Source organism: Conger conger, chromosome 2, assembly GCF_963514075.1.
Source record: "Conger conger chromosome 2, fConCon1.1, whole genome shotgun sequence".
Lineage (NCBI taxonomy): Eukaryota > Metazoa > Chordata > Actinopteri > Anguilliformes > Congridae > Conger > Conger conger.
In genome coordinates this window covers 8,380,685-8,397,960 of record NC_083761.1, presented here as the reverse complement: position 1 = coordinate 8,397,960, position 17,276 = coordinate 8,380,685, and the positions used below count along the sequence as shown (strand labels likewise).

At 40.6% G+C, this 17,276-nt stretch overlaps 1 long non-coding RNA gene and 1 gene segment (V, D, J or C); one reads left to right on the top strand and one right to left on the bottom strand.

Moving 5' to 3' along the window:
- Window positions 1-11,441: 11,441 nt before the first annotated feature.
- LOC133111397 (uncharacterized) lies at window positions 11,442-13,656 on the bottom strand. The gene is made up of 3 exons (XR_009704990.1): window positions 13,404-13,656; window positions 12,543-12,908; window positions 11,442-12,100 (listed from the first exon to the last, which is right to left on the bottom strand). It is a non-coding gene; the product is annotated as an uncharacterized LOC133111397 (long non-coding RNA).
- Window positions 13,657-14,723: 1,067 nt separating this feature from the next.
- Window positions 14,724-16,921, top strand: LOC133114587 (Ig kappa-b4 chain C region-like). The segment is given in 3 exon segments: window positions 14,724-14,742; window positions 15,132-15,182; window positions 16,336-16,921. Coding segments are annotated over 3 exon segments (387 nt in total).
- Window positions 16,922-17,276: the final 355 nt, after the last annotated feature.

Here is a 17,276-nt window from a genome sequence, read left to right as displayed (position 1 = left end):
TGCACAAAGTAGTTCAGAGCAGAGCCCTTCAGTGTTACAGATCAGTGCCCCCATCTCTGGTACAGTGACCACAATTTTTCAATTTCAGTCTTTTGTTCAATCTCTGCATATTTTCCTTGACTTTTCAAAAATAGACTTTGTATGTGCGAACATTAACATTTAGAGAAAGTGTAATACCTTTGAGAACATTACAGTTATTATTGCACAAAGTAGTTCATTGTTTTAGAGCCGTGTTACAGATCAGTGCCTCCCCCCTCAGCACCTGCAGTAGGTCCCAGCTGCAGCAGTGCAGTCTCTGTGCAGTCTGACTGAGGGAGGTTTTTGTACGGCTCTGTATCACTGTGTGAACACATTTTTACTGTTGATGTAGTGGTAACTCTGACAGTAATAATCTCCTGCATCTTCAGCCTGGACTCCAGTGATTTTCAGTGTAAACTGAGTCCCAGATCCACTCCCGCTGAAATGATCAGGAATCCCAGACTGGCGAGTTGAGATAGAATGAATCAGAAGTTTAGGAGCCTGACCAGGTTTCTGCAGGTACCAGGAGAGGTAGCTGCCGTGCACACTCTGACTGAGTGTACAGCTGATAGAGACAGTGTCTCCCTGCTGAACAGCCTGAGCTGATGGAGACTGAGTCAGGACTACTTGAGCCATTGATTCTGAAAAAGAAAGCATGGAAATGGATGTCAATGCACGTTGGTATTGTCAAACAAAACATTAGATCATAATGACCCGATTTTGAAAACACGCATGTTGTTAAAAAACAGCAAAGGTGATATAAAGTACTACCAAAATCCTGAGTTAAAATGTTTCAAGCGTGCTCACCCAGTACAACGAGTCCCAGCATCAGCAGCAGTAGAAAGACTGACATCATCATAATGCTGCCTGTGTCAGTGTCTGTGAAAGGACTGGACAGTCACTGATCAGTACAGGGGATCTTAAAGTGTGTGGAGCAGTGAGGCAGGACAGGTATGCAAAGCCCCTTCCTCTATACTAATCCTATCACACACAGTTAGAGGAGCTCTGATGTGTGAACAGCATTAGGTCTATAGAGGGCTGAGACACGTGCACTATTCACTGCTATTTTTAACCAGACAAAAAAATGTATTGTGTGTGTGGAGGCTACCCTACAAGTGGATGGGTAAGTATTCCTTTTGCGTCCAATATACAAATAGATTTCCAAACAATAATTCCGTTTGAGTGGTGTTTCCATTTATTCCAATCCTCTTGTTCACAGATATGGGAGAGTTTACATTACCGGTGCTGGTGATTGAAATGTTGCTGTGCTGGATGCTGTAGCTGTGTGTTAGCGGCTGTTGCTCCCATGCGTATTTGTCTCCGAGGACGCTAAGAACCGTATCTCTTCACCATTCACACACCTTGTCCCCTTACCTGTGATCACCTGACCTAATATGCACCCACCACCTCATGTGAATACCTGACACACCCAGTGTAGTATGCCGCCCCAAGTGGTTACAATAAATAAACTTATAAACAAGTAAATACAACTTTCTGAAATTGGATTGCACTATTAGTGCTGTATCATTGGTCACAGGGGACTAAGATTGTGAAAAATGTGTGTCTCATCAATGTTTCAAATTAACTTTGGTGTGTGTTCTGATGGAGGTTTCACTATCAGAAATAAGAAAGTCAGTGTTATCACACATGAACAGGCAATGATTCAAAAGTGAAGTAACACAATATAATGGTGAATGTGTTGTCACCATGAGCTGGTCCTTCCATAACATTTGACACTTTCAGATTATTAGAACGAGAAATCTTGCTTTAAAAGAGGGGATACTTGGCTAACTGTAGAAGGACACTTTCTACTTCATCTCTCTGATTACTCTCACATTTTGTCCAGTTGAGCTTTGGAATTATTTCAACCTATTTTCATTAGTGATTTTTTTCTGTTGTCCTAATTTAGTATGTTGGATCATATTTACCAACAAATGTCATTTCTGCAATGTCCTCCATCACTTGGGGAGAGCACTGAAAAGCTGCTTCTCCCATACAGCACATTCTCCCAGCAGCCCCTTCTTCTCCCACACTGCAGTTCACTCACTCAGAGGCAGAGCCATTGTGATGGAGGGCTGTACATCCTGTTCAGCTAATACAGGCAGCCTGCAGACAGACTGCAGGTGAGCAGAAGAAAGGCTCTTGTGTGATAAGACAGGGGAAACTGAGCTGATTGACACTCTCCCACTGATCAGTTCTGTGGCCAATTCTGCGCTCCCTTGTGGGGCTGCTTCAAACAGTCAGCACTGGCCAGGTCTGAGTTTAACACCAGACTGTAGTTTCGGCTCTCTGATTATACTGTAGTGCTTTTAGATCAGGAGCAGCAGTAGCTCTCTGTGTCTCTCCTGTGGTTTGAGAGTGTAATGGCAGCTTGTATGGTGTACGGAGGGAGAGAGCTCAGGAAGCAGAACCCATAGTGGTTCCTCTTCAGACGAACAACACTGAATTCTGGAGGATTTTGGGGGGCAGGTCAATCCTGCATTACTTACTCAAAATTTCACTGAACATAATCTTCAAAAACCATGAAAGTGCCTCCTAAATCCTGGCTACAACAAAGAACAATGCTTAATGCTTTCCCTTACTCCTACATCTAAGATAAAGAAAGATAAAAAACAAAATTATGATTTAGCCCTGGTCAAACCTGAAATATGTACAAACATTCCATTAAACATATTTCATGGGTGGGATATGAGTCTAAGACCCCATCTCTGGTACAGTGACCATAATTCACAATTTCAGTCTTTTGTTCAATCTCTGCATATTTTCCTTGTGTTTCCAAAATGGTGAAAGAGTCCCCCTTTTTTTGTTTTAGAAAATACGGAGTGAATTGATTCTGACCAATTCACTGTCATGAGTGTGTTCCTTTCAATGTCATATTTTTGCTTATGAAATAATAACGGATTTTAAGAGAAAGCATTGGATGTGCCAACATTAACATTTAGCAAACATGTTTTGGTTTGAGAATATGAGAGTTGTTATTGTACAAAATAGTTCAGTGTCCGTGTTTTAGAGCAGAGGCCCTCAGTGTTACAGATCAGTGCCTCCCCCCTCAGCACCTGCAGTAGGTCCCAGTGCAGCAGGGCAGTCTCTGTGCAGTCTGACTGAGGGAGGTTTTTGTACGGTTCTGTATCACTGTGTGAACACCCAGCTACCACTGATGTAATGTAAACTCTTACAGTAATAATCTCCTACATCTTCAGCCTGGACTCCAGTGATTTTCAGTGTAAACTGAGTCCCACATCCACTCCCACTGAAACGAACAGGAATCCCAGACTGGCGAGTTGTGGCGAGATATATCAGAAGTTTAGGAGCCTGATCAGGTTTCTGCAGGTACCAGAGGAGATTGTGGCCAGTGCTTGAGTGGTAGTGAACACTCTGACTGACTGTACAGCTGATAGAGACAGCGTCTCCCTGCTGAACAGCCTGAGCTGATGGAGACTGAGTCACAACTATATCTGCCATTGATTCTGAAAAAGAAAACAAAGAAATGTAGATCAGTGGACATTAATTAATTTCCAAACGCTGTGTCATATTCTGGCATATTTGAATAGACATTGGCACTGTTGTGAAGAGTTGTATTGTGAAAAATCAGTTAATGAAATCAAAAATATTTGCATGGAAATGGATGTCAATGCACATTAGTATTGTCAAACAAAACATTTGACCATAATGACACGATTTTGAAAACACACTTGTTGTTAAAAAACAACAAAGATGATATAAAATACTACCAAAATCCTGAGTTAAAATGAAAAATAATTTCTCACCCTGAGCAAAGAGTCCCAGCATCAGCAGCAGTAGAAAGACTGACATCATCATAATGCTGCCTGTGTCAGTGTCTGTGAAAGGACTGGACAGTCACTGATCAGTACTGGAGGTCTTAAAGTGTGTGGAGCAGTGAGGCAGGACAGGAATGCAAAGCCCCTTCCTCTATACAAATCCTGTCACACACAGTTAGAGGAGCTCTGATGTGTGAACAGCAGTGGGTCTATAGAGGGCTGGGACACGTGTATCATTTACTGCTGTTTTTACTCTGTCAAACATTTAAATGTCAAAGTAACGGTTTCTGACATTGACCTGTGTACATGAAGACATGTGAATATGCGTACATGGTCAAGAAGGGCTGAAGTGGATAGATTGTGTGTCACGTTTCAGGTCTGTCTCGCCATGTTTTATGTTTATTCATGTTGTCTTAGTCACGTAGTGTCTTATCATGTATTATGTTAGTCTAGGTTCGTCATGTTGTTTAGTTTATTTCTTGTTACGATTTATTTTCTCGTCATGTCTAGTTATGTTTCGTTACGATTATATTACCTTGTTATGTTGAATGGTTATCGTCTTAGTTTCGTTTTGTATTATGTTTTGATTTATGTTTATTGTTACGTTAACTGGTCGTTGTTTATGCATACACTTTTACATGTCTTTCCGCAAACCTTGCGTTCCGCCTTTTCTCTCTCGCTCCTTCTGTCATTCACTCCCTAATTATTTCCATTTGTCTATTTACTAAAACGACTAACGCTAGATCAGGATTGGATAGAAACTAACAAGACTAATCATGTGTTCATGTTACCTTACGTTTCTCGTGCATGTCATTTACTAATTTACTAATGCTAGGGCAGGATAGGTTTATTACTAACGATTACTAATCTCCTTGTTAAACTTGTCATCCATCGCACCTGTTTTCCATTTCCTTGCTACGCTCTAACTAATTGTCTACACCTGTCTACACCCGCATTTATAGCCCAGTCGCGCAACTGTTCACTGCGAAATTGTCTGCCTCTGTTTACCACGCAACTCTTGAGCATTTACCACGATTGATTACACGTTACGATCCAAGCCTGTTACCGACCATTGTTTATTGATTTCTGTTTTGTGACCATCGTTTGTTTTTTGACTCCGTCCTCGCCTACCGTTTTTGTACTTTTGCTTCGCTGATTGTTTCATGGTTTCGACTCCCGCTTCGTCCACGACTACGCCTCTGCCTGCCGTCCGTCTGTTCATCTGCCTCGCTGACCGCTCTCCTGCTACCGGACCTCCCTGCACGTCTACCGACTACGAGTTTGCCTCTTCCCTCGGCACCGTGCTTTTTGTTTGGCTGGATCTACGTGTATGGACTTTGCTTGTGTTGACTACTCCCCTGGGATTCGTCCCGAATAAAGCCCTGAGGGGTCTTTATATTACTATTGTTTCTGAGTCGTGCATTTTGGGTCCAACCCCCACGCACCCGTCTCATTGTGTAAAATATAAGTTGAGTAAATGTAGAAGTTTGTATTCTGATTGCAGTTTTTATGGGAGTTCAGAAAGTCAAGGACCTCAGTCAGGCACATGGAATTATTCAGTTACACTTTATCCATGTACATTTAATGAAAAGTGAAATACTGCATTTTTGTGTTTTTATGTGAATTCAGTCTGAAGAGCATCTTTGTTTCTTTTTTTTAACCAGGATTGATCTGTATTTCGTCCCTGATCTGTCTTTCCTCCATCAATGCTGGATGCACAGAGAAGCCAGCAGCCATGATGTTCATTCAGCTCTGGAGCAGCTGAGCAGCACGGACACTGTGTCTGTGAGCTCACAATGTGCAGTTGGCTCAGGCAGACCGCTGGCACACAACCAACCAGAGGATTGACTTTTCCTCACTGAGAAAGGTACAACTGGGCCAAGGGACGCCCTCCCTCCTGTGGTGAAGATGCACACAGTTATACGAGGCCCTTTCACACAGCTGCTCACAGGATTGGACAGGACTGCATATCAGACTGTAGTTTCAGCTCTTTTATGATGGTGCTGGAGTATCAGATCAGAAGCAGCAGTGATGCTCTGACTGGTCAGGGTGTGTAACAGCAGCCTGTGTAATGTGTGCTGGGAGTGTTCTGGACAGAGTGACTCACTGTTCTGGACTGTGTGCTGTCCACTGCTGCTGGGTTCTGTGACATCTTCTGTTCAACTCATTACAATTCATACATTTTGAAATTGGTATCTTATGTCAGAGCGCTGCTTCGGAACAACTGACATCTTTTGCCAATGGGAGTAATTATGAAGCAAAATATAAATTCTTCCAAATTAAATTCCCAATCAATGGTTTGGATGAACTAAAACTGAAATGTAGTGCCACATGTTTTGAGTCGAGACCCTGACAGATTTAATAATAATCTCCTGTACCTCAGTGTTTTAGAGCAGAGCCCCTCAGTGTTACAGATCAGTGCCTCCCCCCTCAGCACCTGCAGTAGGTCCCAGCTGCAGCAGTGCAGTCTCTGTGCAGTCTGACTGAGGGAGGTTTTTGTACGGCTCTGTATCACTGTGTGAACACACCACCACTGTGGTAACTCTGACAGTAATAATCTCCAGCATCTTCAGCCTGGACTCCAGTGATTTTCAGTGTAAACTGAGTCCCAGATCCACTCCCACTGAAACGATCAGGAATCCCAGACTGCCGAGTTGTGGCAGTATATATCAGAAGTTTAGGAGCCTGACCAGGTTTGTGCAGGTACCAGTGGAGGTAGCTGCCACCGTGCACACTCTGACTGACTGTACAGCTGATAGAGACAGTGTCTCCCTGCTGAACAGCCTGAGCTGATGGAGACTGAGTCACAACTATATCTGCCATTGATTCTGAAAACGAAAACAAAGAAATGGATGTCAATGCTCATTAATATTATCAAACACTCGGTAATATTTGGTAATATTCTAAAATTCATCAAAAAATAATGGCATTGTTCTGAAAAGAGTTGTTTTGTGAAAACTCAGAAAATAAAATGTCAAATTTTACCAAAATCACAAGTTAAAATGTTTCAATCTTGCTCACCCTGAACAAAGAGTCCCAGCATCAGCAGCAGTAGAAAGACTGACATCATCATAATGCTGCCTGTGTCAGTGTCTGTGAAAGGACTGGACAGTCACTGATCAGTACTGGGTGTCTTAAAGTGTGTGGAGCAGTGAGGCAGGACAGATATGCAAAGCCCCTTCCTCTATACAAATCCTGTCACACACGGTTAGAGGAGCTCTGATGTGTGAACAGCAGGGGGTCTATCCAGGGCTGGGACAAGTGCACTATTCACTGCTGTCTTTAACCAGAAAAAAAAATGTGTGTGTTGAGGCTGCCCTATTAGTGGATGGATAAGTATTCCTTCCGTGTCCAAAAAACAAACAGATATCCAGACAATAATTCCGATTGAGTGGTGTTTCCATTTAGTCCAATCCTCTTGTTCACAGATATGTTTACGTTACCGGTGCTGGTGATTGAATGTTGCTGTGCTGGATGCTGTAGCTGTGTGTTAGCGGCTGTTGCTCCTGTGTGTGTTCGTCTCCGAGAACGCTAAGAACTGTATCTCTTCACCATTCACACACCTTGTCCCCTTACCTGTGATCACCTGACCTAATATGCACCCACCACCTCATGTGAATACCTGACACATCCAGTGTAGTGTGCCCCCAAAGTGGCTACAATAAATAAACTTATAAACAAGTAAATACAACTTTCTGAAATTGGATTGCACTATTAGTGCTGTGTCATTGGTCACAGGGGACTAAGATTGTGAAAAATGTGTGTCTGATGAATGTTTCAAATTAACTTTGGTGTGAGTACTGATGGAGGTTTCACTATTAGAAATAAGAAAGTCAGTGTTATCACACATGAACAGGCAATGATTCAAATTTGAAGTAACACAATATAATGGTGAGTGTTTTGTCACCATGAGCTAGTCCTTCCATAACATTTGACACTTTCAGATTATTAGAATGAGAAACCTTGCGTTAAAAGAGGGAATACTTGGCTAACTGTAGAAGGACACTTTCTACTTCATCTCTCTGATAACTCTGACATTTTCTCCAGTCCAGCTTTGGAAGTATTTCCAACATATTTTCATCAGTGATTTTTTTCTGTTGTCCTCATTTAGTATGTTGGATCATATTTATCAACAAAAGTTATTTCTGCAATGTCCTGCATCACTTGGGGAGAGCACTGAAAAGCTGCTTCTCCCATACAGCACATTCTCCCAGCAGCCCCTTCTTCTCCCACACTGCAGTTCACTCACTCAGATGCAGAGCCATTGTGATGGAGGGCTGTTCATCCTGTTCAGCTAATACAGGCAGCCTGCAGACAGACTGCAGGTGAGCAGAAGAAAGGCTCTTGTGTGATCAGACAGGGGAAACCGAGGCGATTGACACCCTCCCACTGATCAGTTCTGTGGCCAATTCTGCGCTCCCTTGCGGGGCTGCTTCAAACAGTCAGCACTGGCCAGGTCGGGGTTTAACACCAGGCTGCAGTTTCCTCTCTCTGATTATAATGTAGTGCTTTTGGATCAGGAGCAGCAGTAGCTCTCTGTCTCGCTCCTGTGGTTTGAGAGTGTAATGGCAGCTTGTATGGTGTACGGAGGGAGAGAGCTCAGGAAGCAGAACCCATAGTGGTTCCTCTACAGTCAAATAACACTGAATTCTGGAGGATTTTGGGGGGCAGATCAATCCTGCATTACTTAATCAAAATTTCACTGAACATAATCTTCAAAAACCATGAAAGTGCCTCCTAAATCCTGGCTACAGCAAATAACAATGCTTAATGCTTTCCCTTACCCCTACATCTAAGATAAAGAAAGAGAAAAAACTAAAATTATGATATAGCCCTGGTCAAACCTCGAATATGTACAAACATCCCTTTGAACATATTTCATGGGTGGGCTAAGAGTCTAAGACCCCATCTCTGGTACAGTGATCATAATTCACAATTTCAGTCTTTTGTTCAATCTCTGCATATTTTCCTTGTGTTTACAAAATGGTGATAGAGTCCCCGTTCCTTTTTTTGTTTTAGAAAATACGGAGTGAATTGATTCTGACCAATTCACTGTCATGAGTGTGTTCCTTTCAATGTCATATTTTTGCTTATGAAATAATAACGGATTTTAAGAGAAAGCATTGGATGTGCCAACATTAACATTTAGCAAACATGTTTTGGTTTGAGAATATGAGAGTTATTGTACAAAATAGTTCAGTGTCCGTGTTTTAGAGCAGAGGCCCTCAGTGTTCCAGATCAGTGCCTCCCCCTCAGCACCTGCAGTAGGTCCCAGTGCAGCAGTGCACTCTCTGTGCAGTCTGACTGAGGGAGGTTTTTGTACGGCTCTGTATCACTGTGTGAACACCCAGCTACCACTGATGTAATGTAAACTCTTACAGTAATAATCTCCTACATCTTCAGCCTGGACTCCAGTGATTTTCAGTGTAAACTGAGTCCCACATCCACTCCCACTGAAACGAACAGGAATCCCAGACTGGCGAGTTGTGGCGAGATATATCAGAAGTTTAGGAGCCTGATCAGGTTTCTGCAGGTACCAGAGGAGATTGTGGCCAGTGCTTGAGTGGTAGTGAACACTCTGACTGACTGTACAGCTGATAGAGACAGCGTCTCCCTGCTGAACAGCCTGAGCTGATGGAGACTGAGTCACAACTATATCTGCCATTGATTCTGAAAAAGAAAACAAAGAAATGTAGATCAGTGGACATTAATTAATTTCCAAACGCTGTGTCATATTCTGGCATATTTGAATAGACATTGGCACAGTTGTGAAGAGTTGTATTGTGAAAAATCAGTTAATGAAATCAAAAATATTTGCATGGAAATGGATGTCAATGCACATTAGTATTGTCAAACAAAACATTTGACCATAATGACACGATTTTGAAAACACACTTGTTGTTAAAAAACAACAAAGATGATATAAAATACTACCAAAATCCTGAGTTAAAATGAAAAATAATTTCTCACCCTGAGCAAAGAGTCCCAGCATCAGCAGCAGTAGAAAGACTGACATCATCATAATGCTGCCTGTGTCAGTGTCTGTGAAAGGACTGGACAGTCACTGATCAGTACTGGAGGTCTTAAAGTGTGTGGAGCAGTGAGGCAGGACAGGAATGCAAAGCCCCTTCCTCTATACAAATCCTGTCACACACAGTTAGAGGAGCTCTGATGTGTGAACAGCAGTGGGTATTAATGGTAGCTTTGCTGAAATAATATTTCACTTTCATATCCTTGTTACTGGTGAAATGTGACTGCATTTGTACTAATGTTTGTTAAAATGTGTTTATTAATACACTCCCATGTTGGGTGTTCTGATAGAAGTAGTACTATGAGAGATCAGGAAGTCAGTGCCCCGAGAAAGATCCAAATGTAATCCCTCTGAAATGTGATCTAAGAACTAAGAGTATTATGGTGTTTATTTCCCATTTGTCACCATGAACAGATACTTTCTTTATATTTAACATTGTAGTTTTCAGATGAGTAGAATGAGAGCCTCGTGTTAACACAGGGAATACTGGGCTAACTGTAGAAGGCACTGGAACGTTTTCCCGTCATATTTTCAACGGCGATTTTTTTCTGTTGTCCTAATTTTTTCTGTTTCTTCTCCCACACTGCAGTTCACTCACTCAGATGCAGAGCCATTGTGATGTAGGGCTGTACATCCTGTTCAGGGAGTGAATTATCCCAGAATGCCTCAGGAACTGTTCATTAATGTCAATGTAACATTGATCAAAGTGAAAAAAAAAAACCTTCTTTAGATCCTAAATTACTGGATGACGTACTCCTGGTACTCCTCTGAAAAGTACAAACACTCTTTTCAACATATTCACCATGTGTGTTGAGTCTAGGGTCCCATCTCTGGTACAGTAAACATCATTAAATTGCAATTCACCATTTCTGTTTTGCTGAATCTTTGCATCTTTTCCTTGTGTTTACAAAGTAGCGAGTCGCCCTTTCTTGGTATGTTTTAGAAAAGATGAAACAAGTTGGTTCTGACCAATTCCCATGTGTAAAGGCTGTTCTCTCAATTACAAATGTTCGCTTATAAATGTATGGATTTTATGGTTTGGTTCTAACATTCACATTGAGAGAAAGTGTGTTAGGTTTGGGAATAGGAGAGTTATTGCACAAAGTAGTTCAGAGCAGAGCCCTTCAGTGTTACAGATCAGTGCCTCCCCCCTCAGCACCTGCAGTAGGTCCCAGCTACAGCAGTGCAGCCTCTGTGCAGTCTGACTGAGGGAGGTTTTTGTATGGCTCTGTATCACTGTGTGAAAACCCAGCTACCACTGATGTGATGTGCACTCTGACAGTAATAATCTCCTGCATCTTCAGCCTGGACCAACATACGCTGACTAATAAATTTAACTTTACACAACTTAAAGCTACTCAAAAGATTAAACATGAATAGATAGTAATTCTACATGATTAATAGAACTAAACTTTAAAACTTTAAACTTAATCTAAATTCTGAAAAAAATACATTGATACAATACAAGTTATTTATTAAGTTGTAAAACAACCTGCCATTTCAGACATTAACTTTTAGCAGAATATTTCAGATCAGAATGAAAACATGGGCACTTTGCCCTCAATGAGCAGAGTGTCTGCCTTAACAGTTGACTAGAAAGCAATACGTGATACACACATAACAAGTTTATGGCATTGACAAAGCATTTCCAAAGGTGCTCACAATCATTATCAATGGCTGAACCCCCTATGCATGACAACAAAGTGACAGCTTTTTAACAACACCAAACTGAACATGTTGGATGGTAGAAAATTAACCCTCAAAAATCTTTTTGTTCATCCCCTGACACATCAAACAACTACATAATTTTAAATTCACCTAAAAAACATTTACAGGCTTCCTGTAACAAGCAGGCCAATGTTAACATTTACATGTGGGCCGCTCCTTTGAAAAAAAAAACAAAAAAACAAGCCTTCTGTATGAGCACAAGAATGTATGGAGCCTTTATGTATAATTACACTGAAGCTTTCTGTTTAGTTCAACAAATCATTTTTCAAATTCAGTAGGGATGGTTTCAGTGGTTTGTTCTCCAGACACATCTGTATTTTCCGAATGAACGTGAATGTGTGGATGAGTTTCTTTGGATACTCCAAATTGAAAGCATAAATGAGGCCAAACAATATAAATGCTTCAGCAAACCTTGGAAGATCCCTCAAAACAACCTCCCCCTCAACCACAACGAAGACTACAACCACTTCTCGGCACTGAAGGTGCCCGCCCCAGATGTGAGGAGAGCAACAGGAGCAGCGCTGATATCTTGCTCCTCTTCTTGCTGCAAAACATAATCAATGCAATTATCAGGTGTTCTAGAAGCAAGATCACAAGTCATAAACTATATGTACTCACTGTGGCTCCCTTCTGTTTTTCTGCATCACTCACATGTGACCATGTGTCACATGGTACAGTATATTGAAGGTTAATGGTGGTAGTAATCTTTTTTCCTGTCATTACTGGATGCGTCATGAATCTTTTCTAAAGTGATAATCACGTAACATTCAGATTCTGTAGAAGCTACAGTACCATGAGGCTGCAACAGTATGCATGACTTCTATCCTTATAGAAGAAATCCATGTCAGAAATTCTAAAAGTGCTGTGACCTTTAGGTTATTTCCATTCATCAAAAGGAACAAATGATTACATCCACTAATGACTTTAATTTGCACACATTCAAGTTTGTTTTTATGTTAGTATTATTTTATATTAATAGTGCTTACATTGCAGGTCTTGAAGAACTCAGAATCATCCTCACGTAGGTAGACAGGAAGTGCACAAAGGGACAAAGTGAGTCTCATGTTGACATCATGTTCCTCCTTGATTAACAAATCAAAAATGATAATAATTGTAGAAATATTTCCCCACTTGTTCACTGCAGTCTAGGCCCTACCGACAATGATCCCTAGATGTACAGGAAGGTAATCAAACAAGCGATACAGTCATGGATGAAAGTATTGGCTCGCCCTCTGGAAGTTTTGGTTTTCTAACAAAATTTGCACACTTTTGGAAGTTTTTTGATGAAATAACCAAACCAGGACCATTTCAATGCAGATTGAAATGACACACCTCTTGGCCTCCACTTGAGCCTAAGAGAGAGAACAAAAACATAAATATAAGCTTCATACATTATTTGTTGGACATTTATCACAAGCATAATCAGTCATGCTCATTTACTATCACGTAGCAACGTTGTCTATGCTGTAAATCTGTGGTTATGCATAAATTAACTTCATATCTAACTCTAGGCTAATTGTCGACTTCTCATTACTTCTTTCTCATGACAATCGCACATATCAAAAATGGGTACGGCTAGTAGTGTCTACCAACCTGCTGTATTTTTCACATTCATTTCAGATAATGCTGTGACCCGAACATATTAGTGCATTACACGGTTGTCATGCTCACTACGTTTACTTTAACACTTACACCTGCTCATCTATAGTCACCTAGGTGGAAACAATACAAACTAAAAGCTATGTTAAATTTATCTACCATGGATACTTCGCTAGCGAGCTGTTACCCACAGATAGCTAAGCTAGCAAACGGTCAACGGTACAGAAAAAAGAAATCGACTTACTTACCAAATGAGAACGCTTATAACAAAAAGCAGGACAAAACTTATGAAAATGATCGCTTGACTCGATGAAGAGACTTGCAGGTACATGCAAAAATATGTTAATATTCTTATCCGTTATGCTCGAAAATCTCTCATGCCCGCTCGAGGTTAGCCATCTTGATTTTTCTGAAAGCCTAGAAAGACGTTGATGACATCACACGCTACGTACGACTGGATACTCAAAATAATTATGTAGCGGTGCAATGTTTACTCAAAGAATTATATTCCAATAAAATTAAAACCTCATTAGTCATTGACAGAACACAACAGTTTAGAGTTTGGTTAACTAAATATCAGGTTTTAAGTACTACATTGATGATATTTGTAAGTTAGTATAACTGTTGGGGTTTGCAGTGTGAGAGACCTATGTGATAAACACAGATAAACATAAACCGTTTTTATTTTTCCTAACTGCCTGACTTTTCTGGTCATCAAATACACCCACAAGGCCTAATTTTATCTCTGCTGTTGCTTTTCCTCTGCTGCCTCTCAGTTACACTCACTGTATAAAGATCCCAACATGTGTGTTATTCCTGTTCATCACAGGGTGTAATGCTATGTAATATCTATGTTCAGGAGTTGGTAGTGTTCTGAATAATGCATCAGACACTGTGTTACTCAGCATTGGCTCACATTTATATGCAGTTTGGAAACTCAACACTTGCCAAATTCACTTTGATGAAGAAATAAAATAATTATTTCATCTTCGTTTAGGTCAAAGATAAAAACAGATGTTGAATTAATGAGGAGAACCCTGTATCCACTTCTTGATCAGCTTTCTGAATATCATCTTAACGGTCGTTTCACAATTGTCCAGCAGGGGACTTACGAACACTGCACAGTCGGTCGGATCAACCATCTGTACAACTGGCAGGTTTTTAAACAGCCAGTTAATCAGACTCAACCACTGTGGTGGACTTTCGGTGGCGGGACCAAACTTTCAGTTTCTACACAATAAGACTTTTCAGGATTTTCAGGAAAGAGTTGGAAATTCGATCAGTTGTTATTGGCTACATGCATTTTAGGTTTTGCGAATTGCTAGCATTGTATATTTCTATCTTATTACAACCGAGTCAGTCGTTAAAATAAACATAAAAACAACATGAATTTGAAAAGCTCAAGAGAGTAAGATACATTTGTGTAGCATATGCCTGGCCTACATAAATAGTTAATGGTGTGCTGTTACACATTATAAACGGTTGACTCAAAATCTGCGTTAAATCAGAATGAAAAAGGCACAGGACGGCTGTGTGTCTTGAGTGAGAGGTTTTTGTACGGCCGGTGAATGAGTCTGTATCACTGTGGTACACTTTCGGTAGCGGAACAAAATTGTCAATTGGACGTAAGTAATTTCTATTTCAGATACATCCATGTCGTTGTTTGTGTTTTCTTTTTCAATATATTGTCATTTTACGATGTTAGATGTCGTCCATCAAAATTGTAATAATTCTCGCGATGCTTAAATAACAGGAATCCTTGCAAGATTAACCATTGATTTCAAATGATTTCTAATCTCGCCAAAGAAACGCTTCGTAGAGTAGAATATATTTGCTTATGATGCGTAAAATCTAAAAAAATGTTACACATTTTTCAAGCAAATGATTGACTCGTTTGAAAAGCGACGTTAAGTTAGAATGCACTAGAAAAAGCAGTGTCTTTTGAGCAAGAGGTTTTTGTACAGCTGGTGAATGAGTCTCTTCACTCGGGTTCACTTTCGGTGGCGGAAAAAAACTGTCAATTGGAAGTAAGTAATCTCTCTTTCAGTTACGTCCGTATCGATATTTTTGCTGTATTTTTTAATATACTGCAATTTCCCGACGTTCAAACAAGATTATTTGAATAAGCTTGGCAATTTAAACTAGCTCACTAGATTCAAACAGTGTTTGTATCTATCGCGTTGATGTTCAGAATACAGTCCTGAATGAATTTTATTCCGTGCAGAACTAAATGAATTGCATTGGTTCATTCGGTTGAATCAAAGTGGCTCTGTAGCAGTTTGAAGTGCAGCCAGATGTTATTTGCGTCACATTAAATGAAATATGATGATATAGCCTCTCCATCATCATGACCGGACTATTTTGAATTCTAAAACTTAAAATTACGAGGTCAAATAGCTATTTATTTTACATAGGCTACTAGATTGAAGATCGCGCTTGATACGCGTTATGGTTGTTTTGCTGATTCAATTTGATCGTTTTATCATATTCGACTTTATTTTTGATAATTGTATAATTATAACGTATGATCGTATTATTTGATGAATAACACGTCTATTACATTACATGTTTTTTAGTCCCAGGCTCGTGTCATAACGTTCCGTAGCTACTCGACACCATTGGTTTGAGTCTTTAAAAAAACGAGAAATGTCAATTTACTGAACATTTTTGCTGAATTGGTTAATCATTAAAAAAAATAAAAAAGAAGAAGAAGAAGGTTATATTGTTGTCGTATTTAGTGCGTATTTATTTGGTAAATGAGACGGAGCACAAATGAACCTTGTTTTCAGAGCAAAATGTCATTATCGATTAATATATATTTTTAAAGTATAAATTATAAGGATATGGCAATACAATCAGACAGTTGGAGCTGCAAAAGTGGAGCAAAATACAACTGTAACTACTCAAAAAAAAATGTTGTTGTGGTGATTAATTTTTCATTGTAAAGTGCAGTCACAGGTTCTGATAATAATGGAATGCAAATAGATAGAACCTTTAAACATGTGAATGTGCTTTATCCTGTACAAGATGAAGCAAACCAGGACACATTCTCTTCAGCCATTGCAAATAAGTAACACCTGATATTCTCTGTGTCACATTCCTGTCTTGCTGTAAGGACAGAATGATTGGCGCATGGGGGTGTGTCCACTCTCTGAGCTCATGTCTCTCTGTGTCTCCCAGGTGACACAGTTCCCACCCTCACAGTCCTGCCCCCCTCCAGTGTGGAGCTGGAGCAGGGAAAGGCCACACTGGTGTGTCTGGCCAACAAGGGCTTCCCCTCAGACTGGACTCTGCGCTGGAAAGTGGACGACGCCAGCTGGAGCTCGGGCGTGGCCGGGAGTGTGGGGGTCCTGGGGAATGACGGCCTGTACAGCTGGAGCAGCTCGCTGACTCTCAGTGCGGGAGACTGGAAGAAGGCGGGGTCACTGACCTGTGAGGCCACAAAGGGCTCCCAGTCTGCCCCCCCTCAGACACTGAGGAGAGCCCACTGTTCTTAGTAGGCCGGGTGGAGGCCCAGCTCACACACTCTGATCACACTGTTTTTACCCTGTTCTGCCCTCAGCCTCTCTGCTCCTTACTGCTGTCACACTGAGCTGAGCCTGTGTGTGAATCCTTCCTCCAGCCTGAGCTTCCAGTGCTAATATCTCACATATGCTCTGCTTGTGTTAAAACAAATATGCACACGTGTGCTCTTATTTGTGTTTGTGTGGTTTTGAGAATAGCTGTTAGATCAATTTCATTGACATAATAAAGATTCTTTGAAGAACTACTGTGTCTCTGGCAGTTATTATAAAAATGGAGGTTTGTGCTTCTGATGATCCTGTGGTTTTGGGGGTTCCCTTTCTCTGATTAAATCATAATTATATTCTTGGCACTGAAAATACTTTTACAAAACACTCAAAAATGAATACGAGATGAAAATGATAGAAGTAAATTGTCAAAGAATAGATATTTTTATATCATTCATCCATTAATTAATTCATTCATTCATTCATATTAATTTCCAGATATGTAGTGTTGCTGACATAAGTGTCTGGAGAAACCACACAGAAATGCATGCTGGGTGTTCATTTCTTTGAAAATACTATAATAATTACATGGATTGCTTTGTCCAAATAAAA